Source organism: Perca flavescens, chromosome 11 (assembly GCF_004354835.1).
Source record: "Perca flavescens isolate YP-PL-M2 chromosome 11, PFLA_1.0, whole genome shotgun sequence".
NCBI classification, from domain to species: domain Eukaryota; kingdom Metazoa; phylum Chordata; class Actinopteri; order Perciformes; family Percidae; genus Perca; species Perca flavescens.
In genome coordinates, this window is record NC_041341.1 from 32,646,261 (window position 1) to 32,673,649 (window position 27,389).

At 41.8% G+C, this 27,389-nt stretch overlaps 3 protein-coding genes across 4 annotated transcripts in view; 2 read left to right on the forward strand and 1 right to left on the reverse strand.

The window, feature by feature from the left end:
• The window catches only part of usp37 (ubiquitin specific peptidase 37), a 21,357-nt gene extending 12,341 nt beyond the window's left edge, over positions 1 to 9,016 (forward strand). For both annotated transcript variants that reach the window (XM_028591228.1, XM_028591229.1), the window contains exons 14-24: positions 26 to 105; positions 264 to 428; positions 634 to 687; positions 3,431 to 3,578; positions 3,665 to 3,884; positions 4,205 to 4,371; positions 4,684 to 4,744; positions 5,036 to 5,151; positions 5,413 to 5,482; positions 6,811 to 6,949; positions 7,318 to 9,016. In XM_028591228.1, coding sequence (XP_028447029.1) covers positions 26 to 105; positions 264 to 428; positions 634 to 687; positions 3,431 to 3,578; positions 3,665 to 3,884; positions 4,205 to 4,371; positions 4,684 to 4,744; positions 5,036 to 5,151; positions 5,413 to 5,482; positions 6,811 to 6,949; positions 7,318 to 7,405 — 1,308 coding nt within the window. In that variant the 3' untranslated portion in view covers positions 7,406 to 9,016. The remainder of the gene's footprint in view (positions 1 to 25; positions 106 to 263; positions 429 to 633; positions 688 to 3,430; positions 3,579 to 3,664; positions 3,885 to 4,204; positions 4,372 to 4,683; positions 4,745 to 5,035; positions 5,152 to 5,412; positions 5,483 to 6,810; positions 6,950 to 7,317) is intronic.
• Positions 9,007 to 11,905, reverse strand: ybey (ybeY metalloendoribonuclease). The gene is made up of 4 exons (XM_028591232.1): positions 11,289 to 11,905; positions 10,932 to 11,063; positions 10,263 to 10,331; positions 9,007 to 9,362 (listed from the first exon to the last, which is right to left on the reverse strand). Exons 1-4 carry the CDS (start codon positions 11,496 to 11,498, stop codon positions 9,267 to 9,269), a joined length of 507 nt encoding a protein of 168 aa, XP_028447033.1. The 5' UTR covers positions 11,499 to 11,905; the 3' UTR covers positions 9,007 to 9,266.
• Positions 11,694 to 27,389, forward strand: part of mcm3ap (minichromosome maintenance complex component 3 associated protein) — a 21,050-nt gene continuing 5,354 nt past the window's right edge. The window contains 22 exon segments of the mRNA XM_028591227.1: positions 11,694 to 11,976; positions 12,170 to 12,453; positions 12,455 to 13,890; positions 14,364 to 14,611; positions 15,621 to 15,702; positions 15,903 to 16,050; positions 16,456 to 16,649; positions 16,744 to 16,883; positions 17,668 to 17,865; positions 18,651 to 18,919; positions 19,512 to 19,674; positions 20,286 to 20,443; positions 20,678 to 20,901; positions 21,317 to 21,564; positions 22,101 to 22,201; positions 22,362 to 22,493; positions 23,525 to 23,638; positions 23,827 to 23,979; positions 24,151 to 24,348; positions 25,236 to 25,304; positions 25,383 to 25,517; positions 26,232 to 26,385. Of these exon segments, the coding sequence (XP_028447028.1) occupies positions 12,326 to 12,453; positions 12,455 to 13,890; positions 14,364 to 14,611; positions 15,621 to 15,702; positions 15,903 to 16,050; positions 16,456 to 16,649; positions 16,744 to 16,883; positions 17,668 to 17,865; positions 18,651 to 18,919; positions 19,512 to 19,674; positions 20,286 to 20,443; positions 20,678 to 20,901; positions 21,317 to 21,564; positions 22,101 to 22,201; positions 22,362 to 22,493; positions 23,525 to 23,638; positions 23,827 to 23,979; positions 24,151 to 24,348; positions 25,236 to 25,304; positions 25,383 to 25,517; positions 26,232 to 26,385 (4,692 nt within the window). The 5' untranslated portion in view covers positions 11,694 to 11,976; positions 12,170 to 12,325.

A 27,389-nucleotide genomic window follows, 5' to 3' on the forward strand; every position in this document is an offset into this window, starting at 1 on the left:
GTAAAGTTACTTGTTTATTCTGCAGATGGAGGAAATTGAGTACTCGTGTGAGAAGTGCAATGGGAAGTCTGCTACTGTTGCGCATAAATTCAGCAAACTGCCCAGGTATCTACATACAGACTGTTGAGAGTGAAATGCACAGTGAGAAGTTGTCACACATATTGTTACATGCTTGCAGTTGAAATCTGTCTGTCGGTCTGTCTGTCTTGATAAACAAAGAAGCCACAACTTACAGATTTGTGATTGATCTATTCTCCCCACAGAGTGCTCATCCTACACCTGAAACGGTACAGCTTCAATGCTCAGCTGTCTCTAAACAGCAAGCTGGGACAGCAGGTGGTGATTCCCCGATACCTGACCCTGCTGTCCCACTGCACTGAATCCACACGACCCCCTATTAGTCTCGGCTGGAGTTCCCAAGCCTCCATGTAAGACATGCTCTCTCAAATAAAATTTATTAATAATAACTTTAAACTTTTTACTTTCTGGGTAATTACATCCTGAACAATTGAGTGATTCAGTAGGGTTGTAGCTAAAAGCTTTGCAATTGACTTGCATTTAATTTGGCTTCTTTAGCTAGGGGAAGATGGCAAATATTTAGGTTTCTTAACCTTTTCTTTGTTGTTCTCAAAGGTCCAGAACACTGAAAACATCACAGTTGGTCAACTCCTCCACCGTACCTCTCCGGTAAGTACTGCTTTTTCTGCTAGACTTTCAAATAATGTTAAACAGAGAAAAAGAAGGAAGATTTACATTTACACTGGCCATAACTTAAAGGTAGGGCTGCACAATTAATCAAATTTTAATCACGATCACGATTTTGGCTTCCCACAATCAAATTTGCGTGATCGAGTGATATTTAAAATACGTCATAGAATGCTCCTTATCAAAGTTTTTGCAAAGCCACTCTAGCGCTCCATAAACCACTGTCTGATCACCTGCCTCCGTGAGCCAATCAGAGTTGTTCCCTGCACCGCGCAGCTTAGTTTCTAGATGTAGACAGTCACAGAGGACAGAGTAACGTGAGGAAAAGTCCACAATAGATAGCAGTCGGTCATCATAAGCCGGTCACAATGTTTACCAGTTTACCAGTAAACGCAACATTTTGTCCTGTCTGTTTTGTTTTTCAGACAACAGCAGTGACCATAGTGCTAGTTTGTGTCTGTTAGCTCATAGCTTTAGCAGCAGACTGTTGGAAATACAGTCACACTACACCGTTTAGCTGTCAGCCTTTTAGCTGTATTTAATCCAGTTACTACTGTGGCTAACAGTAGGCTAACATTACCTGCTGTGTAATGTGTTATTAGTGTTTACTGTAGCTAACGGTAGGCTAACGCTACCTGCTGTGTAAGGTGTTATTAGTGTTTACTAGCGTGACATGCAGCGATGTTTATGTTGCCTCTAACGTGGGTTTCGGAGCATCAGAGCGCAACGCAGACATGTAAGTGGCAGTGTAATAAGCCACCAAAATCTGCGTTGCTATTTCGTCAGGTAGATACCTTACGGCAAACGTGCATGTATGGAAAACGATCGCACAACAGCTTAAATGGCATACTCCTTCACAGTATCCTTCAATAAAATAGGAATGTAGCACAATATGGATGTATTAGCAGGAATGTAGCACAATATGGATGTAAAAGCAGTTATAATTAGCCTATGTGACAATAAAATGAGTTTTGGTTAAATCAACAAATAATTGTGATTAATTAATCGTGATCTCAATATTGATCAAAATAATCGTGATTATCATATATTTGGCCCTAATCGTGCAGCCCTACTTAAAGGTGAAGTCTGCGATTCTAATCCAATTCACTTTTTTTGTCAAATTCAGTGAATATCTCTTCACGGTCCACTAGCTGTCCATTTTGTATGAACTGTATTTGTTTGGGTGTCGAGTTTAAATATCAACAATCTTTCCCCAGAATCGCATACTCCACCTTTTGGTAAAGCTCCGAACTCCCAAGTGTGCTGCAACTTGTTTTGTACTGAGCCTCCTTGATAAAATGTGTGTATAGGAGTGCCTTGGTAGTAATAACTAGAGATGGTCCGATACCATTTTTTGCTTCCCGATTCCGATACCTGAACTTGCGTATCGGCCGATACAGAGTACCGATCCGATACCAGTGGGTCATATATTTTATTATGTTTTAACAACTGTATACTACTATCCCTGTATGGATGTGATATAACAGCTGTATACTACTATCCCTGTATGGATGTGATATGATATAACAGCTGTATACTACTATCCCTGTATGGATGTGATATAACAGCTGTATACTACTATCCCTGTATGGATGTGATATGATATAACAGCTGTATACTACTATCCCTGTATGGATGTGATATAACAGCTGTATACTACTATCCCTGTATGGATGTGATATGATATAACAGCTGTATACTACTATCCCTGTATGGATGTGATATGATGTATAACAGCTGTATACTACTATCCCTGTATGGATGTGATATGATATAACAGCTGTATACTACTATCCCTGTATGGATGTGATATGATTTCTATCTTTGTCTGTCTGGCTCGGGTTAAACTCTTTGTAAAACATGAACAAACTCAAACAATGAATGTCGTACAACTTTCTTTTATTCTCCAGTTTGACAGTCAGTTATAACGGAAAAAGAACATAAATAAACTACTTTAACGTAGATTTTCTTTAGGGCTTTATTACGTGGTATCGGATCAGTGCATAAACTCCAGTACTTCCCGATACCAGCGTTTTAGGCAGTATCGGAGCTGATACCGATACTGGTATCGGTATCGGAACATCTCTAGTAATAACGCCAAAGAGATCATCTAAAAACAAAATGTGTGTAATCTGTCACATATTGCATGACTAGGAAGGGAATTAAAGCTATAGTGCGTAGTTTCTGTCGCCCCCATAAGGAATTCTAAGTAATGACAACAACACTGTTGTAGCCAAGAAGGCCACGGAAGGATTAAAAATAAAAAAAAACATGATGGACTCTTCAGAAGCGGTAATTATCTTCACTCAAGCTTCTGCGCGGGAAAGTCACCGGAGGACACAATCTTCTGAACATAGCCATACTGAGAAATACAGAGAGAGTTGTGTGGAGCTGATTACAGACTGAGCTCATTGATGGTCTTAATTAGCTTTGTAGCAACTCATTTGGCAATGGCTTGAATGTAACGGACGTTCATTAATATAAAAAAAAGTTGCGCGCTATAGCTTTAAGTGTGCAAACACTTGTTTCTACTTCTGCTTGTAAAACCAATCACTTAGCGTGTGTGTGTGTGTGTGTGTGTGTGTGTGTGTGTGTGTGTGTGTGTGTGTGTGTGTGTGTGTGTGTGTGTGTGTGTGTGTGTGTGTGTGTGTGTGTGTGTGTGTGTGTGTGTGTGTGTGTGTGTGTGTGTGTGTGTGTGTGTGTGTGTGTGTGTGTGTGTGTGTAGAAGGATTGGAGAGAAAGTGGTCAACTCTAGCTGCACGTCTAACCTCTTGGACTCTGACTGTGAAGAAGAGCCTATAAAAAAGGCAACTGTGAGCCGCAAGCGACGCCTTAGCAGCTGTCTGCCTGATGATGATGACCGACCGGAAGAGGTGAGCATTTGCTGACAGACCATGCCAATTATTATTCAGCCTCCTTTTTTTCTGTGGCTCTTTTTGATACGGTTTTGTGTCTTCAGCGAGGAGCATCAATGGAGTCAGCTGATTTAAGTGGCATAAATGATGATGAAATGCTGGCAGCTGTGCTGGAGATGAGTCGTCAAGAGGCCGGGCTCTCGGCTCCACCCCCCATGGAGGATGAGCCAACCAGCAGCCCAGACACAGGCTTTGGGGACACAGATGCCCATGACCTGGCCTATCATACAGATCTGCTGGAAACGGACAGCAAGCAGCCTGCAGGTAGTCCGACGTTCAGTAGGTGGGGTTTCTAAAAGGGGGCAATACATTTTTGCTCATCTTTTTAAAATGTAAACACCGTATAATAGAGGGATTGTAGAAATGTAGCATATTAAAATGTAATACAATGACTTGTCTTGATAGTTCACACAGTTGATAGTTCATATCAATATAATATCAATATATTGCCCAAGCCCAGCCAAAATGAAAAGGTCTTGGCAAAGTAACATTGTCATTATTAAACCCGAATATAAAGGTGTTTTAAGTGGAGATAACATTGCTAGTATTTAAGTTAACTGACTTGTGTATGTGTTGTCGTGTAGATGTGCTGGATTCCCTGGACTTGACCATGGATGAGAACAAGGAAAACCAGACTCCAGAGAGTGTGCAGCAGCAGGGAGAACTGGACTGGGTCCAGCAGTACAGTCTGGATCAGGAGAGGGAAGAACAGGAGCTACAACAGGCTCTGGCCCAGAGCCTTCAGGAGCATGTAAGATCAAAGGCCACATGGCCAAACCTTCAGGAAAGGAACAGGGGTGTGCAGCAGTCTTAATACTACTCTAGCACTATAATACTATGAAACCATTACCGGTGTCAAATATGCAGACTTAAGATAGTTGTGAGTGCCAAATAAAGAAACTAAAATAATAATCTATCCAGGCTGAGCTGGTGTTACTTACATTACAGTAGTGAAGAATGTACTTTATGAGCAAGCAGACATGACCAGAGTGAAAAAGCAATGTTCAAATTTCTTAGACGTAATGTCATTGTAATGCCTTGTCTTCACCTCACCACCATATAGGAGGCCCAAGAGTTAAGAGAGGACGATGATCTGAAGAGGGCCACTGAGCTCAGTCTGCAAGGTATGAACCCAGACTTAGTGAATGTTGAAAAGGTGCTTGTTGAAACTCATGAGCCCTGAAAATTACTCCAAAGCAGTTACAATTTAAGTTTTTTTCTCCTTATTTTTTTCAGTTTGTCCTTTCCTTTTTACACAAACAACCCTAGGCTGACATCACTGCAAAGCAACTGTAGCACTTATACTGTGTCGGTTGCGGCATATGTGCTCAGAGCACGTAATGACACTGTTTAATCAGACTCAGTACTGTGAAAATGCCTGACCAGTATCCAATACCTCCTTTTTCACCCAACAGAGTTTAACAACTCTCTTCCTGAGTTACTGTGCTCAGATGATGATTCTGGCAACGAGGATGTGCTGGACATGGAGTACTCTGAAGCAGAGACTGAGAACCTGAAGAGGAACGCTGAGGTACATAACATCCTGCTGCCACACAACATCTGCTTTAGGATTTTAAATGAGTAGACAGTCCAGATTAAGGATTTTGTTTTTTTACTTCCACAATAAACTGAAAAGCAACTATTGTGAACTACAAACAAAGTAAAATCCTTCCTGCGTAAAAGTAGTACTCTGGCTATTTTTTCTAGCTTTACTAATAATATACAGTAAACATCAGATATACTGAGCTGCTTCCATTCATAGTAACCTGCTTCTAAATGTTCTAATCCACAGAGCGGAGACCTGGCCAACTCTTTTCGACTCATCAGTGTCGTCAGTCACATTGGAAGCAGCTCCTCCTCTGGTGAGCACTTGTGTGTATTTGTGCTTTTGTGCGTAGATACATTTTATATTAACGTTTATGCCAAGTACAGCAAAGGAGTTGCTTTACAGCTGCTGTTTTTCAAAAGAGATTTTAATGTTTGGTCTCAATGATGTTTGCATATAGACCCTGTTTACACATACATGGTTATTTTTTACAAACGGAGACATTTCCCTTCGTTTACGGAGAATTTGCCTCTGAAACAGTCTTTCTAAAAACTCCGGCCAGAGTGGAGATTTTTTTAAATCTTCGTTTGCATGTAAACTGAGACAAACGGAGGTTTAGAGAGCTGAGAGAGAGAAAGAGGAAGTGATTGGTTGCTGTTGTTGCTATTTTCGGGATTCTGATTGGCTAACGTGGGCTTGAGCTTCTCGTTACACCGCCACCGCCACCTACAGGTTTGACATGCTCTTGACTGCATTGACGGCATATATACACGGGTACATATAAATGAACACTTTTCTGAAAACTGACAGCTGTGTACAATGTTATTTTTGAAAACGGAGAGGTTGGAATGTCCGTTTATGAAAATAGCCGGCCACTTGTAAACGTAGCAATAGTGTAATAGAGTGACTTCCCTTATGTCATATTGCATGATATTTACACCTTGGTACAACTTATCCTCAAAATGCAGCATTACCACAGTCTGTGACCTGATAGATTCAGGTGCCTGCACTCACCTGGTAAAGTCTTTGGTTGGAATGACATCCTGCCTACCTTAAGCCCTTTTCAGAGAAAAGATTTGCAACAAGTTGAAGTGTTTAACTACTGGTAGTTGCAATGTGCCGGTCCGCAACATTCTGAAACCTGCCAGTTTACACCAATTACGACTAGATGAGGTGGTGTATCACCTCCATAGCAACAACTCTCTGTACTTAAGACTTTTCAGGCTATTTTTGTAGCCGCATATAATTTGTAGCATCTTGAAATATGATAGTAAGATACTTGCTATAGTTACATTTCTAGTAGTGATGAAACTGAAAATAAAGCTATTTATTATCTCTCTCTCTCTCTCTCTCTCTCTCGTAACTGACTTGTAGCTGACTTTGCTTCGCTAAGGGTTGATTGGCTCTTCTAACAGGTGACATGCCATGCGTTTTAAAAGCAGCCACTGGCGACTTGACGAGCGGAGTTGCAGGTGACCCAATCCGCTGGCTTGAGTTGAGCCAAAATGGGCCAGTTCAGACCCCTGAAACGTTCTATATTGGTTTTGTCTCATCACCAATCTTTGGTCTGAACTGGGCATGTCACATCACTACCTATTCTCACTTGAGTGTCCACAAATAAACCTTCTTTATGTTCCACCCTAGGCCATTACATCAGTGACGTGTATGACATGAAGAAGCAGTCATGGCTGACCTACAACGACCTGGATGTATCACGCACACAGGAAGCAGCTGTCCAGCGAGACCGGGACCGCAGCGGATACATCTTCTTCTACATGCACAAGTGGGTTGGCAGACTAATTTTTTGGCAGAAATTTTTAGTGTCTTATGTCAGTGTAGCATTTGTACTCGTAAGGCAGCCTCTTTGACCCGTTAGGTACAGAAATAGTGCAGACTGCAGAGGCTGTTGTCAGAAATTGATTGCTTAATCTTTAGGCTGCATTGACCCCAAAGGGGTAAATACTTTTGCAATGCAACAATATTTTGTAATTTCGGTGAGTCACCGGTTTCATACAGCAGACACTAGTGAACACACACGCGCATACTGGACTATGTTTTGTAATAGTACATGTTTGTGTGTTTTATTTCAAAGGGCATCACATGAGTTCGCTGTAAGGGGCTCTGACATGTTTTTATCTGGTGTTTCCTCAGGGATGTGTTTGAGCAGCTGTCTGAAATGGAGAGATCTGGAGCCAGCACGCCTTCAGAGGCTGGAAGGAATGTCCTGCAGCCCCTCTGAGCGCTACATCTTTGGGACAGACGCCCACACACATCCACAGCTGAACCCTAGTAGATGGAGCTCTGCTCTGAACAGCCTGGAGTACTACTGATTGCCGTCCTTCTTTGGTCGTCTTCAGACACTTCGTTCCCTCTACAAATCACTAAATGCTCTGCTAATTTAGCACCTGTAAATGCCAACACGGGTGCAAAACTGTCAAGACTCTTTAAGATACCAGAAATGCAGTTAGAAATGTTCAGTGGATCAAATTTTGCCTCCATGTTTTTGGGGCTGGAGTTTTTCTTTGCTATGATTTTTATCAAACTGTTTTGTAAAGATTTTTTGTTTCTTGATACACTTCTTTAATGCCGTTCATTCAGACTTTTCACTTAAAGCAACTATCAAACACCAGATGTCGCTGGTGCTCAATGGATTGTATGTTTTACAGACCCTTTATTTCCTATATTAACTAAATAAAGATGCTATTCTATGTTGGAGTATAAGCTATTATAGAGTTAGGGGTGTTATGTTTAGCGGGTACATTTGGTGCAATATTTATGTTCTGGCACAAACTGGCCAATTTAAAACAGCTTTCTGTCAGTGTGTGGATGTTTTCGGTTACTTTTACTTTTTGTGCTTGACCTATGAACTAATCTGTGAGTGTCTGGTTGTCTCCATATAGATTTTGGAGAAAAAAAAGCCGTAAGCTCTAATAACAAAGCCTGTTTTTACCGAGCTTTTCTTTCTAACGCCTACTTTATTCTTTTGGGATTTTGACTTTGTGCCTCCCAAGAAAACTTTTTTTATAAATGTGTATACAAGCTTTACTTTAAAGTTGCACAATCTTGTTTTTGAATTTGTCAAACTATACGTCAGATTTTTCTTTATAAAAAGCCAACAGATTTTCTATTTATTGCAACATAGGGTTGATTTATATTTAACCCATCCAGTTATGCCACGGCAAATAAGTGATTAATTTTTACCCCCCGCCCCCCTCCAGGGAAGCTAGCTATAGTGTAATGTATTTAAATTCATCTTTAAGGCCAGTAAAGAGTACTTGACCCCTAAGACCTCTGCTAACCCTGTTCATCTAGTTCCTATCAGGCGTGCTTGCATATAGAATAGAACAAAAGTATTTTATTCCTGTACTGGTTTCAATACTAGACACTGGTTGTACAGCTTTTTCCACTGTAAAAATTAACCACATTTCAGACCACACATTATTTTTTCAACTCCTCACAACAAAAGAAAATCTATACTATAGCATTGTAAAACAGGTATGGACTAAATTATATTCTTGATTATACCCAGGCATATATGGTTGGGTTTTTAGGAAGTGTGCATTACCATTAGCTGACTCCTTGAAGTACAGTATTCTGTTACACCATGAACGTATACTCTGTTGTGAAAGCAGGCAAAAGTTACTTACAAATTGGTTCTCCTGTTTTTTAGGTCAGCCTTGGACTGACTTGCTTTACATTTCTGAAACATTGTGCTTTCCTGAACATCCTGTCCCAGATGCAGTGTAAAGAGGGTGTAATGTATTTGTGAAGTACATATGAACAGCTTTTTCTACCCTTCATACACAACTCTTCCTAAAGCAGATTTTAATAAAATATTACAGTGAAAGTGCACAGACTTTTTTTATTTGATGTTTAAAACTCCTTAACAACACTCACATCCAGTGTTTGAAGATGATATCCACAATCAAACTGCTGTACGTCTGCCATTAAAGTCCTTAAAAGCAGTAGTTGCAGATTGTGGAGAAGACAGCATGACAGTAAATACACTCAGAACAGTAGTCCACCTGGTTAAAAAGGTAGTGAAAAACAACAGCAAGCACCATAGTGAGAGTGTAAAGCTGGCAGGTTGACAGTCATTGTCACCTTTCCTGACTGCATCTCTTCATCAGTGGCTCCAGATGTCTCCCTGTGAGTCTGTTGTACTCACTTAAAATGTAATGTTCCCTCTGCAGCATCTGGAAACAAATTTAAACTTAAATTTTTAACATATATTACCCCCTCTATGATGCTTTACAGTGTGAGAAAACATTCAGATTTAAAATCAGTTAATTCCCATATTAACAAGGTTCCCTAATTCACTTTCAGTAGCACCCAAACAGCATAGAAATAAGCCATCAAATCATACAGATCTACAACAGTTATGTGAGCAGAGTTTACCATGTACAAATATGTGTTGCAATTTTTATGCTTGAAAAATAAAACCTGATTTAACAAGAATGCATTTCATAGATGGATAGGAAAAAGGCTTGGACAAATAAGACTTTTCTCCAGTTAGTTGCGACATATTCTCAGTTAAACGGCCAGTAACCCAAAGAATTTTAAAGAAACATATTTTCTTAATTGGCTTCAGCAATACAGTATCTAGCCATGCTTGTTTTAAATGTCTGCCTCTGATCCTCTACCCTTTTACAACAAAGATTTTTGTTAATCTTATATTACATTTGAATAGTTTGACAGCTACGTTGCTTTCCCAAAACAGGTCCTATTACTCTAGATGACCCACAGACTGGCTTCGAATAACTTTTACTTGAACTACTTGTATTACCAAAGAGACAGTCCCATAAAAAGTGATAACCCTGTCTTCTGTGGATTAACAAGAGTAACAAGCAGAGTCTTCTGGTTAAGATGTTTCAGATAAATATTTTAGATTACAATTAGCAGTGTTGAGTGAAAAAAGAAATCCCATTCATTTCAACTGTATTGGAGGCAGAAATGTCACAAATACATTTGGACACATAAAACCAAAACATAACAGTAGTTAAGTGAGAACATTTTTACTTTGTAATTCGGCTGAACAGACTCTTTAAATGTGTTTTGCACATAAAACATTCTTTCACCATGTAATCTCTACAAACCTCAGTCCACTCTTCCTCCGTCTCATGTCTGTAGCCCAACAGGTGACAGATACCGTGTGCAGTGACAACCTAAAACATGAGGCAAAAGGAGCAGTTAATGTTAGCTAATGTCACAGCAAACACAGACAGGATGGTGGAAGTCATAGTTTAAGACCTGAATTACAGTATGAAATGCAGAACAAAGCAGTTTTATTTAAAAAAAAAAAACATTTGTGAAACAATCAACCGCCTGCATTTCTATGAGATTTCAGTTTATTGGTGATACACAGGGTACAGTGTTGCAGTCTGTGGTGCAGCCAGCTACTCAGCAGCAGTGGCAGCAAAAACTGTCCTGTCCTGTTAATAGTGTCCTGTACACTGTCCTGTGACTCCATGAATGTCATGGAGTCACCGGACAGTGTCTCAGAGTCACAGGACAGTGTACAGGACAGTGTCTCGGAGTCACAGTGTGTACAGGACAGTGTCTGCCTGTCCCGGGACAGTCATGGGAGTCACAGGACAGTGTCTCGGAGTCACAGGACAGTGTACAGGACAGTGTCTCGGAGTCACAGTGTGTACAGGACAGTGTCTGCCTGTCCCGGGACAGTCATGGGAGTCACAGGACAGTGTACAGGACACTACTAACAGGACAGGACAGTTTTTGCTGCCACTGCTTCTCCAGCTACTTACAGTGAGGGTTCCATGCAGATCTAGGGCTTCCTCCTTACACTGCTTCATCACAAACTCGACACCCAAGAAAATGTCCCCAAGGTTCAGCTCATCCCTGTGAAGGGGGGAAGGCAGTTTACCTGGCCTCAGGTCCTAAAAATAAGTTAAAGTACCATTTCAATTGTGACTGTTTCAAGAAGTGCATACAATAACAAATTGAAAATTCTTGGTCAACCCTGGTGGCCACTTCCCACCACCACATTCTAGTTGGTCTCTCCTTCTTATTGAAGGGAAAGCATGTAGTACAGTTTAGTACAGCTTTATTGGAGCAGATGACACCAGGCTCACGGTCATATGTTGACATGTAGTCGTATTTACCTCGTAGAATGGAAATGAGAGGACATCAGTTGGCACATTTTTCTTTCTGTACATGTTATTAATTTGCTGAATCCTGTTGTTATCCACGCAAACGATGCCCAGGTCAAATTTGTGGATGCCCAGTATGTGTCTCAGTGTATCAACATCCTTGCGCAGTCTGGCACGGCGAAGAGGCACCACCTTTTGGAGATTCCGCAGCACTACTCCCATTTTAAAATTCGGCGTAAAAAGAGAAAACGGTTATTTGGCAATTCCTGAGACATAGATAACGTTGAAACTATCCAACCACCGACCACGGCCAGTTGCAATACTTCTGTGGCGGTACGAGAAGAGTGGGTCAGCTTTGCGTTAGCCAAAGAGCGGCAGGCAGAATTCAAGGTGACACGTCCCGGCGGCAGTAGCAACATGTAACGTTAGGTCCCCGAAACTGATTATATACGCGTTCTCTGGCGTGTGTAGCTAGATAATAACATAGTTGAGAGACATTAAACATATTCTATCGTTTACGGAAAATGGTGCCTCGCCTGTGGAAAACCTATTTTGACCAATGAATCGGTCACAACGTTGGCAGTAGCGGGGACCTAAAAAAGTGTCGGACCGGAACAGGATGTGGGAAAATATGTTTGAACCGGTTTGAGCTAAACAAAAAAAATACAAAAATCAACATAGCAAACACAAACTGTGAAAGGTGAGAGTTTTTTTTCGTATCCAAAGTTGCATATTTTTTCTGTGTTTCCTCTGGACTTTTCGTTGTGTCAGTATAACAACTTTTAAGGACAATGGAACAAATTTAGCTGCGCTAACTTACGGTAAACATTGTTTGTGGTGTTAGCTTATGCTAACGGCTTAACATTACTTGTTATTCCTTCGTGTCTTCATAGTGTTCTGTGGACTTTTACGTGATAGGGTGGTACATCGACAAACTTGAAAGACGGTAACAGTGTTACATATGTATGCCGCTTAAATGCCTGGATGAGAAGCATTTATTTCAACAAATAACCAAGGATACTAGCTAAACCTCCGCTAATATTTGCGCCATGAATCCATCCAATCCGTTTGGCAGTCCACAAGGTGGAGCTTTCCAAGCCCCAAGCAACACTGTGAAGACTGGTTTGTTCCAGTCATTTGGACAACAAAATCCTAGCAATCAGCCCCAAACTATGGGTTTTTTTTCCACCATCAGCGTTTGGACAACCATCTGTCTTAAATCAGCCCTCGCCTCATGGAAATACCGTTTTCGGACAGACCCCTGCCTTTGGACAGTCGTCAGCACAGACCCCCTCGCTGCCAACAATAAGCCAAGCTCCAGCATTTGGACAGACATCAGTAGGAATGAGTAGCTCAGGCTTTGGTAATGGCGCTGCACCAGCTTTTGGACAGACTAGTGGACCGAATCAGAGTTCAGTCTTTGCCCAGACGACTTCATTTGGGCAGACGTCTGCCTTTGGGCAGGCTCCAGGATTTGGTCAGCAACCCCCTGGGTTTGGCCAACAGCCCCCTGGGTTTTCAAACACCCATATGGATTCTGGCTCTACCACTGCCTTAGGGCAACCTCAGCCACTGGGTTTTGGACAGTCTGTGTTTGGACAGCCGTCCTCTACCAGTGTCACCACCAGTGTATTTGGCACAGCTCCGAGTGCGACCCCGAGCAGAGGCTTCGCATCACCCAAATACAGTTTCAAGCCGGCCAATGAGGCAGTGTTCAAACCCATCTTCAGTGCTAGCCCTGAGCCTGCTAACCCTCAAACTAATGCAATGTCAGGCTCACCTTTTGGCAGCAGTGGGTCCCAGACAAGCTCCAGCACCATGGGCGGCAGCATTAGCATCACCACCACCACTGGCTCCTCTCTGCCCACTGGGGCTCAGTCTGGCCAGCTGGGCTTCAGCTTCTCACAGCCAGCTTCAGCTCCCTCTATCTCTGCTCAGGACAATCCACTAACAACCGGCAATAGGAGCACTTCTTACAACACGCCGCAGTTCACATTTTCTCAGCCAGCTGCACCCTCCAGCTCCAGCCCTAAGGTACCAACCACCCAGCCCACCACCCCATCGTCTTTTAGGTTTTCAGCCAAAGCCCTCCAGCCCCAGACAAAACCACTTTTTGGAGGAACCAGTTGTGGTCAGCCCTCAGTTTTTGTTGACACCAGAGCTAAAGCAGAGACTAGTACAGAGGAGAAAAGAAGCAACCTTGAGGGACTAGGAGACCCAAATATATTTCGGCGACTTAGCAAAGGCACCAAGCGCAAGGAGGATCCAACAGTCGGCAGCACTGGCCCAGAGAAGCATGCCGTAGGAGAGGAGGAGGAGGAGGAGGAGGATGTTCCAGCAGAAGCAGATTCACCAAGACACCCTTCAAAGAGGCCCCTAATGAGGTCCCGCGGCCCACCAGTAGGCTTATTTGGTAGGGCATTAAGTGGTATTCGTAGAGATGTCTCTAAACCAGTGAGGCGAGAGGCTGCAAAGGAGACTCAGCAACAAGCGCCGAAGTGGGAGGAGACAGAGAGGGAAGACATCCAAGCCCAGGGTGACGACCTACCTACAACTACACCACCCACAGTGCAAGCTCTGACTAGGGATGTCCTAGAAAAAGCTGAAGAGTCAGGTGAGACGTACAAATCGTACATACTGTGTATTACCTGCATTTTGTATCAAGTTGTGTTTATGCATTTCTGAAATCTGCACTAAAAACCACTCTTAAATGACTCTTGCATGCCTGAATAAATTGTCAAATACTAGTACTTTCTACTTTCTATTGATACATATTGGTGAGTTGTATCACCAAACAAATGTTCTCATGTTGAAAGTCGTGGTGAAAGTAGTTGCAAGTCTTCCACATTTGTAAAGAAATCTTAGGATTTATAATTAGTAGGAGTAAATACATATTAGTGATGTTTTTTAATTAAAGAAAAACTTTAAATTTGGGGGTGGGCAACATGAAATATGCATGGATCCATTTTTTTCCTCTCAACCTCTGCTGTGAAAATCATGCATATCTTAAACGAAATAAAAGAATCGATTGCATTATTAGAATATACTCATTCTGTTGTCTGCCTGTTACCCATCAACCCTCTCTAGACTCCGCAAAATCCCCTGACTCAAACCTTGACATCACAACCCCTGTGAGATGTGCCAGACGCAGGGAGAGCTCGGAGAGCCTGAGCGGCATGTCTCCCACCGACTGCACCATCATCCGGTGCATGAATGTGCCTCCAGCCTACAACAGGAAGGAAGTGATCGAGAAGCACTTTAGTCGTTTTGGCAAAGTCCGTAGAGTCTTCTGCCGGACTGGCAAGAACATGGTCATAGTACACTTTGATGATCATGTGAGTTAACTCTACGCTACTTACCCCATTAAAGCATGTTCACCTATACTGTAGCTATTTTGAGTTTCCTGGCTTTGATAACTGTTCTCCCACTCTGGTCCTCAACTATCTTAGTTTTTTCAGCACACTTATACCTGCTATTTCCCGGTTTACATGGCCAGAGTGGAGCACTGATTTTCACTGCTAGTTGTTGGACTTCTTTTTTTACTCCTTGAGTCTTAGGCATCACTTCCCATTTCAACTGAGCTTGGTTTAAAGCCGGTGACACACCAACCCGACGGCCGACCTTCAGCAGGAAAGGCAGTTGGACTGACTGCCACCCCAATATGGCCAAAAAAAGTGCCTCGGAACACACCGAAGCGATGCCGACTGCCGACGGCAGCTGACTGGACGAACGCGTCACGTGGGTCTGGTTTCTCCGAAAATTCAAAGACAGACTGTCATGGCGGCTTGTTCAGAATACAATCTCATATTGTACTAAAATAGTTCACTGAAACGTGTTTCTGAAAACATTTTAAGTGAGAAATAAGCCATGCAGTTGCTGAATCTGTCTTCATTTCACATCGACAAAGGTCAGTTTAAAAGTTTTTCGTCAGATTTTGAGAGGCGTTAGTCACGCTAATCCCGCTCGTCATTACCGGGTTAACACTCCACCAATCAGATTGGTTATTTGAGTCTGACTGCCGGCAGTGCCCGCCTTCCAACCGAGCATGTCAGGTCGGCCAAAATGAAGTCCAACGGCACAGAACACACCGAACAGACTCAAGTCACCATCCTCGCCAGACTGTCCGACGGCCGATTATCGGGTTGGTGTGTCAAGGGCTTTACACTACGGATAACCCCAAAATGTAGCTAGCTAACCCACTACCTGCTCTGTGACACAGGCTAAAGATGATGATGTGTTTATTTTTTAATTAACTTTTTATTATTAAATTAGATTATTCACATATAGCGTATTTTGCTGTATTTTATTCTTGTATTCTTTTGCTTTCTGTCACTTGACTCTCAGGCATCAGCGGCAAAGGCAAAGAAGAAAGGCAAACTCCTGCATAGACACGAACTCACTCTCTTGTGGCAGAGAAAGAAGCAGAGTAAATGCAATATATTACTATGACATTTCAATTAATACAGAAATAATTGCTAGCACCCAGCTGTATTGATATTACTGTGTAGAGGTACAAACAAAGCGACTATAAATCGGGACTTTGTTACGGATGTAAAGAGTCCCAAGTAGTTTATTTCATATTCCCTTTTAATTCCTTGCACTGAGTCACTATATTTTGTGCATTAGGTCCCGGGGACAAAGGGAGCAGACCTGCCGCAGCAAAGGAGGAGGGAGAAAGTCAGGAGGACACAGAGTCCAAGGCTGCTTTCTCACCACTCAGAAAACCTGCACACAGAAGTTCTGCAGTCCCCAGCATGATGGCCGTCAGCCGCAGGTAACACTTGCACAGTAGCGCAGTTCATACACAAGGCAACTCCAAGTGATTTACAGAAGCATAAAAACACATTGTAAACATAAGCAATAAAAGTACATTCAAGAGACAATTGCAGAAAGAGAAAAATAGTAAAAATTTGGAAACATAATAAAATAGATATTAAAATCTATAAAAAATAGCATAACATTAAAATCATTAAATTAAGCAAGTAGAAGTACATTTAAGGACAAAAATGAATAGTTAAGAATTACAGTAATGGATCAAATTTATGAGAAAGCTGTGGTAAACAGTAATGTTTTCAGCCCTGATTAAAATGAGCTAACAGTTTGAGCAGACCTCAGGTGTTCAGGTGTACACATTACTGTAGTGCTGTGACTGTCTTACATATATCTTTTTGTGTGTCAGTTCCCCGGCGAAGAAGTCGTCCTCAGCCAAGTCTCTGCAGTTTGACACTGAAGCCCAGAGAGAGAGCAGCACAGAGGCCCAGAGCTCCGAGTGCCCAGTCCCCTCCTCCCTCCTCCACCTCATTGGCCAGATGGCTGAGACCGCCGAGGACAAGTTCCGCCTCCTGGAGCAGAGAGACAAGATCCTGCGTCAAGGTGAAGCCACCTCTCACACCAGTCTACTGCAGCCAATTAACGTGGCTAAAAACATGAGAGAAGTTCTCACTGTGTGCATGATATGTCCGCACAGGTCGGCCCAAGAGGACGGACCTGAACCTGTCGAAGGTGTTTGTGGGGACGTGTCCTGACATGTGTCCAGAGAAGGAGCGGTACATGAGGGAAACCCGGAAACAGCTGAGCATATTCGAGATCCTCCCGGATACGGAGATGGTAACATCCTTAATGCTTATGTTCCATATTCAAATATATATAATAAATATAATATAGCTGAGGCAGCACTGTGAGATGTTACATAATATGTGGTATTCTTTTTCACTTTCTTTAAGACACTTTTTTTTTTAAATTTAATCTGTAAGCTTTTGCAATGAAGATCACTTGATATACTCCCATTCCACATAGGAATGCAATGTAAAGAAGGATAAACAAATGTTCTTTTTTATTATTATCTAGTTCTATTTATTGGTTATTTTTGGTCCATCTGCATATTAATACATTGATGGAATAAATATATGTTGTAGCTTAAAGGTGCTCTAAGCAATGTTGGATGACATCACTTCTTGACGTTCGAAGTACTGTCAAACAAAACAGAGGCTAGCTCACCCCTCCCTCCTCCTTATCCCGTCCTCTCCCCCTCCCTTACCCCTAACTAACCCCCGAACCACCCCCAAATCCTTCTTGTCGGTTATTGGCTGGAACACTGTTTATGTTTGGTGGTGCAGGTTGGCGCAATTTTTTTGTCGTCGTTTGTAGAGCCTGGGCTGTCTACAGAGACCGTGTTTTTTTTATAGTGTGTTCAGGGGACAGGCAGCTCGCGGATAGTGAGGAGATGTTTGCTGTATGTGATGAAAAATGTTGTAGCCTAAAAAACGTGTGACATCACTTAGAGCACCTTTTTTAAAGGATGAGGAAAAATAGTATTTCTGCAAGCGGAAGCTTGCAGGTACTTTGAAGACTGCGGGGACACAAAAATGAAACCTCCTTTCCCTCTGACTAGGTGGACCACTCTGCAGCCATCAAGGAGTACAGCCGCTCATCAGCCGACCAGGAAGAGCCCCTGCCCCATGAGTTGCGACCCCTGCCTGTGCTCAGTATGACCATGGACTATCTGGTGACTCAGATCATGGACCAGGGCCATGACAACTACCGGGACTGGTATGACTTTGTCTGGAACAGGACCCGCGGCATTCGCAAGGTAAAGGGTCTGCTTCAAATGTCCGCTGTATTCACGCTAAAACCTGGTGTTAAAAAAACAAGTACTTTGTCAGCCCTCCAGACAAATGCATGCATGTGGATAATAAAATAAAACAGAGCCCAGCTGCCCTTAATACCCAGTTTAATAAAAGTGATTTGGTCACAATTAGGTGTTGTGATCAGTTCACCATAACAAGTGAAACCATCCTAGAGCTGTAACAATTCAAAATTGTGCTGTACAATTAATTGTCTCAGAAATAATTTCAGTCAACAATATAATTGTCTCTGTCAGTCAAATCTTTTTTTTTATGTATTACTTTTGAAAACAAATTCAAGTTTTGCATGAATTCCAGCATATATCTTTTGATTATCTATCACTGTTATGTGACCCGGATAATATAAAGACACAAGTACACAGCCTATGAAGTAAACAACGCCTCTTTATTATCGTAAAACATTTTTTCTAACTGTATCCCCCCCTCGTCATTTTTGTTGCTATGAACGTGTATAGGATCAAGTGCCAACAACTAACAATTGATATGATAATAAAATCTTATAGTCTGACCAATAATCACTTATATAATTATAATTTGGCATTTCTAAACAAAATCAACAATTACCAGTCATATGCCTTAAGACCTTAGCTAATGTCAGCAATTAATTGCAGTTAAACAAAGAAACTGGGATTATGACTTTTTTTTTTTTTTTTTTTTTAAAATTGACAATTAAACAAATATGTAGTAATTGTTATAGGTCTAAACAATCTTTTACATTTATACCCCACAGGACATTATCCAGCAGCACTTGTGCTGCCCATACACGGTGTCGCTGATTGAGAAGTGCACACGCTTCCACGTACACTGCGCTCACCACCTCTGCGAGGAGCACATGTCGGCTTTTGACGCCAAGATCAACAACGAGAACATGACAAAGTGCCTGCAGAGTCTCAAAGAAATGTACCAGGACCTGGCCACGCGTCAGGTCTTCTGTCCCCTAGAGGCCGAGTTCCGCCAGTACAGCGTGCTGCTGAAGCTCAACGACGGCGACATCCTGCGGTCAGTCCATTGAAACACACGTACACAAATTAGGGCTGGGAATCCCAGAGGCCATTACATTATCACCATACTTATGTCACAATACGATATGATTGCGATTTTAAACACATCACGATATTCTGATATATAGATATATATCTCTCTCTCTCTCTCTCTCTCTCTCTCTCTCTCTCTCTCTCAATTTATTACCTTTGGGAAACATAATTTGAAGTTGGAAAAAGGTAATAAATTGCAAGATATATATCTCGCAATTTATTACCTTTTTTATATATTTATATATAGAAATTCCTTTTTCCGACTTCAAATTATGTTTCCCAAAGGAAAGCTTTGTCAACAACTTTTGACAAAACTCAACTGCACCATATAGTGGACTGAAAAAGCAATTGATTTTATTATTCTAGTACCAAAAAGGCGTCCTTCGATACAGTATTGCATATAGAGAGAGAGATAGAGAGATAGATAGAAATGACTTTATACATCTTCAGCTGTGACTTCACATTATTTTTAAGGATTTGTTTGTATGCATTCACTGCCTTTTGTGCCTCGCTCTGTGCTGTAAAGAAGTACTTCCTCACACTTCATGTCCACACAGTGAAGTGCAACAATTCCGCGACGAGGTGCGCAATTCCCCTGAGGTGAAGTTTGCCGTGCACGCATTCACTGCAGTCAACAGCAACAACTTTGTGCGCTTCTTCAAGCTGGTGAAAGGAGCTTCCTACCTCGCTAGTTGCCTCCTACACAGATACTTCAATCAGGTCAGAAATGGTTTCCTTTTATTAATGAATTAGGCTTAGAAAACTGTGAACTTGTCTGAACCTTCCCAATAAGGCATGAGGAGAATCCAGGCAACAGCCAGTGTCCCTTTCCTATTTTAACATAACAAAACTATACCCATTGTAGAGAAGGAGATACAAATAAATGAGTTAAGAGATGGGGGACTGCTCTATTATATATATGTATGTATGTATGTATAGTATAGTGCCATTTAATGCCTATTGCGTGATGCAGCATGGTGGCCCAATGGTTAGCACTGTGGCCTCACAGCAAGAAGGTTCCGGGTTCGTGTCCAGGTCGATCCGGGCCTTTCTGTGTGGAGTTTGTATATTCTCCCCATGTTTGCGTGGGTTTCCCCCCACCATCAAAAAACATGTACTAGGTTCTCCAGTCAGTGCCCTTGATCAAGGCACTGGCTCAGATCTGGACTTGGTCTCCGGGCCCTGTAAATGACAACCCGCTGGTCCCTTGAGGGATGGGTTAAATGCAGAGAATGAATTTTGCTACATGTATTTGTATGTGACAATAAAGTACCTTTACCTTAATATTTATGTTCTTTCAAATGTGTGTGTGTGTGTGTGCGTGCATGCAGGTCAGAGCTAAGGCCTTGAAGACCTTGAACTTGGCCCACACGGTGGGTCCACGGTCGACTGCGTTTCCAGTTGAGGACATAGTTCGGATGTTAATGTTCCGCAACACTGATGAGGGAATTGACTTCATCCAGCAGTACGGCCTGACTGTCAACGATGGGTGAGTGTCTACTAGAAGTTTGAGTGGTTAAATTGATAATAAAGCTTTGTGGAAAAAAAAATAAAGATTGCAACCCCAGAATTATACTTATCCCAGAGAATCCTATACATCAGAGTTAAGTAGTTATAATCAGAAATGTAAATGTGTCTATATCACTGAAAGAAACCCTGCTAACAAACAAATATTATAGCTCCAAAAATGTACATTAATATATTTGATTAATATTGTTCACAGTGTGGTAGAGCTGAGTCGGGTAGCCTATCAGGAGCCAGAGCTGCCTCTGTCCCAGAAGAAGTCAGACGTCATCCTCGCAAAGAAAACTGTGTTGATTGGACAGGTGGTGCACGGAGGCCCCCTCCCCAGCCTTCCGCAGCACATCCCCGTCTGCTGCTTTGACTCCCAGAACAGATTCCGTGGAGAAGGCCCTCTGGCTGAGCCCACTCCAAGCCAATTTAAAGGTATTAACTCTTTTTTTCCCCTGATCTTATCCCTGGCAAATAGCTTTTAGTTCTCGATTAACAGTTCTCTCATTGGCTAAGGATAGCAATAGATGGTGCATTGTCTCATTTAAACTAACCTGAACAGCACTGTTTATATGTAGAGCTGCAAAATATGTTTTTGTTATTTTCAGATCTTGAAGTTTCCCACACTACAATACATATCTGATCCATGTAATGCTTCATTTTACAGCTACTGGAATTTATTTTTGCGAGGAATAAAGCACTTCTGTAGCGACAGGGGCCTGCATAATTTTAAAAGCATTCTTCTTAAAATAGATTTAAAACGAGTAGGTGATCTTATCACATCTACTATGTATAAGAATGTAAAGACTCGGTCTCAGTGACAGCGGACATGTTTTTTTAATTGTCTCAGGAATCACTGCCAAGGTGGAGGTGAAGGCACCACCCAGCGTTGAGTTGCTGTCGCAGATCGTTCCAGACATGCCCGCTGTGTTCAGGCTGCCTCCAGCCGTTCTAGACGAGAAGGGAGAGCCCAGTGAACCGTGTCCCAGCACGGCCCACCCAGCAGATGCCCAGCAGTTGTTCCAGCCCATATCTCAACCTCAGCCTGTCAAACCGCCATCACCTCCACCCAAACCTCGGCCGGCGTACAGCAATGAGGTGGGCAAGATCTCTCGCCTCTTTATCTCAGACCACGCTAGACGGGTCCCGCTTGAAGCACTTATTCATCGTCACCGCATTGTAGTTGTGATTTAAGCATTTTTCCAGCCATGCAGTAACAGTACCTTAGCTCTGATCCTTGTAGTCCTTACTGATGTTGCCTTGTACATTTGTTAATGTAGAAACATTTACTAGGTACATGAGGTACTTCAACTTGAGTACCTCATGTTGTATGTGATTGCAAAATAAATATTTTGGGGTTTTGAACAGTTGTATGGACAAAACAAGTAATCTGAAAACGGCACCTTGGACTGTAGTAGGAGTTGGCCTTTTATAACTAGTCTTTGACATTTCATAGACCAAAAAATTATGCAATTAGTCGCATTATTTAAATATAATCCAAAAACTAAACCAACAAAGAAAAAGGGCTGGGCCTGTATTAATTACAGCTCATTAAAGAAACCCTGAACTAGCTGTCCTTTTAGTTTTTCATGTGTGCATGACCGTAGCTGTGCTGTTTTCCTCCCCTCCTGCAGGACATAATGGCTGAACTGGACTGTGTGATTGAAGAGGTGTTGGAAGTAGCAGTGAGGCAGGTAGCAGACGCTGGTGCCAGCTATGCCACCGCAGCGCTTGCGTAAGTCCAAGTTATTTATCCATCCAGCTTTTCTTGTGCATGCTAAATTCAAATCATGTATTGCCGTTATCATTCATTTATGTGATTACAGTGTGTAAAGGCCACTGTATGATTTTATTGAGATGACTAACTTGCTGTTCTATTGCCTTTGGTTCTGCAGGGAGAGCAGTGTGCAGGCAGACTCTCTGGTGAGTGAGGTGCTGGGACAGATGCTGCAGGAGATGTCCTCCACCGAGATAAAGCTGGAGCAGGAGCGCATTGCTGAAGAGAAACGCAAGCTTGAAGAAGCCAGGTTGGTATACCGATAATGTCCTGTTGGTCATAGCACACTGTGTTTTATCACTACACTTGGTTAAGAAAGGGGACCGCATCCTCAACCTTGACCCAAAACATGGAACACAAAATAATCTTTGTTAGCTGTTAGTTTAATTTTATGCAGAGGTTACAAAAGTTGTATCCATTCCATTTATTCAAGCAGACATGCAAACTGTTAAAGTGCTCATATTATGTTTTATTTGGGCTTTTTCCATTTCCTTTGTGTTATGTCTTTTTTGTGCATGTTATAGGTTTACAAAGTGAAAAAGCCCAAAGTCCACCCCAAAGGGCCTTACCATCTCCAACAGAAAACACTGTTCACAAACTACTCTAAACAGCTCTATTGTAGTCCAGCCTTTACTTCAGAGACAAACATGGCTCACTTTGTAACACACGTTATAATGCTCGCCTAGCTGCTAGCGTGGCACACCCTCATACTCGGCTTCTGACTGGCTAGTAGTCCTTACCTAGCTACTGAGCATGTGCGACTCTCAATAAAGATGGAAGAGAAGTTTGATGCATCACTCTGTAGCTAAAACAGAGAGCTCAACACACAGGGTGAAAAGATGTGCAGCAATGTGCAGTACAACAAAAATATGGTGTTGTTTTTTTTTAAATTAAACCATGTAAACCTATTCTGACATAAAGTCAAAATACAATTTTGAACCTGAAAATGAGCATAATATGAGCACTTTAAAGCATTCTATGCAGATTGTGACATCCAGTGTCGGGCTGCACAATAATTTTATTTTACACAATAAAACAGTTCCCCATGTGAGCAGATTTCATTTCACAGCATCATATCATGGTGTTTAAACTGTTACATGTAATAAAGTGAAATAAGACAAAAATCGAAGGCGCAAACACCCCAGAGAAGCAACTTCTTTTCCTTTTTTCTTCAACATCAATAATTTCGAAATGTCATCATAATCAGTATCTTGTATTATCAGAGTAGCTCTATTTGCCACCGCTCATCCCCATTTCCTTTTCCATGTCTGTCGGTGGCAGGAGGAGGCAGGAGCACGAGGCCTTCCTGGTTCAGTACAGCTTCTCTCTCTGCACAGAACTCATGTACGAAGTTTTAAGTGAGACCATCAAGGAGACGGCAACCTCTGAGATCCAGTAAGGCTTTAAAACTCAACCGTTTTCCAAAGTGGTCTGATGAGAAGTTACATAATTAACAAAACAATTTAAAATGGGAATAAGGTGGTAGAATTAAAGAAAGGAGTATCATGAAGTTTAATGTCTATGAGTGACACACTTACTTTCACAAATGAGCTTCACTGAATTTACTCTTTTCCCTTTTTCAGACAAGCAGAGAATGAGAAAGCAAACCGTGTAGCTAAATGCACAGAGCAGGTCTGTACCAGTCTAGTTGAGGAGACTTTGAATGCAGACATTGCTCTGTTGGTTGAAGAAATTCTTGAAGCCGAGCTGCAGCGCATCCACAAATACATCAAAAGGTAAACGATTTAAAAAAAGATTTAGGCCAGACCATCATGTAACACTAAACACTGCGATGGGACTTAGCCTGGCTGAAATCAATCTGACACACTGTCAGTATACCATTCAAACTGGCTGAATGTAGCTTTTAAACACCCTTCTTCTTTTTCTCCTCTCATGTGTACAACCAGGTGGCGTGATGTGGTGGCAGTGCGTCGGCAGCTGAAGAGACAGATGAGAGGTTTCCCTGCAGCTCCCTGCTGCGTGGACCCTCGATTCAAACTGAAGGCGCTGGCTCCCAGCGCCCCTGCACAGCCCTGCATAGCAGATCTGGCCCGGGGTCTGGTCAACTTGGGAAACGCCGGCACGCTGGCCCTCTCCAGCACCAGGTATGTTCATTGTCGTTTTCCAGGCGTGTTTTTGGACATCATCGCCAATCAGTTTGAACCGAATATGTTCTGGTCCAGCTCTGCTAAAAACACAACACAGAATCTGTCTGCAGGTTAGCTTGGCGTTCACTACCGAGTTTGTTACCGTTAGGCTACCGATAACTTAATTTTCACTTCACCTATTCAACTAACCCAAGCAGTTTCGATAACTCACTCAACGTTCCTGCTGTTATAGACATGAACTAACCACAGACGGTTGCCTCATTCATGGACTCATGGCAGTGCGTTGCTGCAGAATGAATAGAGGAAAAACACTATGGATTTTTGGGATAAAAAAAAGATTTTTCTGGCGTGGGTTCCCTTTCCCGTCCCCTGTAGAATTATAGGAGGTTATATAATTTACAGCACATGATATATGGGTGTTTGTAGGGCTGGGCGATATATCCATATATGAGGCTAGATGTTGTATTGGATATCATAATATCATAGTATGACTTTTCCTGGTTTTAAAGATTACATTACAGTATAGTGATGTAGTTTTCTGAACGTACCAGACTGTTCTAGGCGTTTTATTATTTGCCTTTACACATTTAAATAATGTATCCACATTACTGATGATTATTCATCTAAAATCTCTAATTGAAAATATTTAGTAAAAGTACCAACTGTCAACCCTACAATATCGTCGCAATATCGACATTGAGATATTTGGTCAAGAATATCTTGATATCTGATTTTCTCCATATCGCCCAGCCCTATGTGTTTGGATAGATTTTTTTGCAGCATGGCTGAATCACTTGTTATTAGTCTACTATCTTTGTCAACCTTTAAATAAATGTCACTTTGCTGCTCTATTGAGTATGAAACATGTTTTGTATTTTGTTCAGGTTGTTGAGAGTGAGACAAGAAGCGATCCACCAGATGAGAGTTCACTACTACTATCAGCAGCTGCTCGAGTAAGTCCAGAGTCCGTTCATTCAGTCAGTTGTGCATGTCACAAAGCAGCATCTTGACCTTTTTGGTGTTTCTCTCAGTGAGACAGTGTGGGCGCCACTCGACCTGCCAGCATTTGTGACAGAAAATATCCCCAACCCACCGGACCGAATCTTCTGGAAAGCTGTTCTCCTCCTACCGAGTGACCACGAGAGTGAAGCCAGCCTGGCAGACAGGTAAGCAGCTGCACTTCAATATGACAAAAGGTCACCTGTTCAATTTCTTCTTATTCAAGGCACCCAGCGTTGGTAGGGCTGTCCCGAATACCATGGGAGTGTCACTTATATGGCTTATTTGTGTGACGTCATGCGTTGTTCTTGCACCCCCCCTGCACCCTTCCCCCCCAATGTAGCACAAGTAGACTTTTTCCGTCAGATCGTTTATAGATCTTGACATTTGCGATCCCACTCGAAGGCAGCTTCATTTCACGGAAAAAGAGAGATAAAAAGAGACGGAGTGACTGTGCTTTGTTGTTGCAGGAAACATTCAGCTGTTACAAAAACTCTGGGCAGTTCAGTGCTTGTGTTTTAGTTTTTTTTTTTTTTTTTTTTTTTATCCCTCGTAGTGTTTTCAAACTTACTTGTGGCTGCGAAAGAGGCGGTGATGTTTTCTGTTTACTGTATGGTACTCTCACAACGCCTCAAAACGAACTGACTAGTCTGATCGCCGGTTACATGATTTGCCACTGCAGCGTGGTTGCAGTTCTCCAAAAGTTCAATCTGTCTCAACTTTATTACACTATTGAAAAAAAAAAGAAAAAAAGAAAATTCAAATCCCAATATTGAAAATCTCATACCTACCCAACAAACGAATATCTGAATATTCGGATCCAGCCCTAGTGTTTACTGAGCCGTTTGTTGAGTGTGTCCTCTCCTGTCTGTTTTCCTCAGGATCCTGTCAGACTGGCTGGAGGTGAAGCTTGGTGGCGGTAAGGACTCAGAGGTGAGGGAGGAGCAGCTAGATGGCACGCTGCAGACCCTCTATGTCACCAACACACTGCAGGATAATGGACAACGCACTCACAAAGTTCACATCAGCATCAAGGTAAGATCAGACTGCAGCTTATACGAATCACTGCAGTCTGATGCTGAGAAAAGAGATCGACAAGTGTGAATGTTTTTGAGTGCATGTGTAGTCAACGTTGCTTTTTTAAATCTGGGGTTATAATATACGGTGTATATACAGTACAGGCCAAATGTTTGGACACACCTTCTCATTCAATGCGTTTCTTTATTTTCATGACTATTTACATTGTAGATTCTCACTAAAGGCATCAAAACTATTAATGAACACATGTGGAATTATGTACTTAACAAAAAAGTGTGAAATAACTGAAAACATGTCTTATATTTTAGATTTTTCAAAGTAGCCACCCTTTGCTTTTTTTGATAACTCTGTAAACCCTTGGTGTTCTCTCAATGAGCTTCATGAGGTAGTCACCTGAAATGGTTTTACCTTCACAGGTGTGCTTTGTCAGGATTAATTAGTGGAATTTGTTCCCTTATTAATAAAAAAAAGCAAAGGGTGGATACTTTGAAGAATCTAAAATATCAGACATGTTTTCAGTTATTTCACACTTTTTTATTAAGTACATAATTCCATATGTGTTCATTCATAGTTTTGATGCCTTCAGTGAGAATCTACAATGTAAATAGTCATGAAAATAAAAAGGAAACTCATTAAATGAGAAAGTGTGTCCAAACTTTTGGCCTGTACTGTAAGTGCTCATTTAAAGAGCCCCTATTATACTCCTTTTCAACGTCATATTTGTATTCTTGGGGTCTACTATCAGAATCAGAAAAGGTTTTATTGCCACAGTAAGTACACTTATTTGGAATTTGCCCTGGTGAATGGTGCATACATAAACAAATATATAAAAAAAATAATATAAAATAAACAAATATAGAAAAACAAATATGTACATACAGACATTTAAGTGTTGTTTATTTGTCTAATAATTACTAAGTTTTAATAATAATTACTAAATAAGCACTGCTTGCTCTTGGGGGAATTATTAGAATTGTTGGGGCTTTGTAAATTATAGAGTT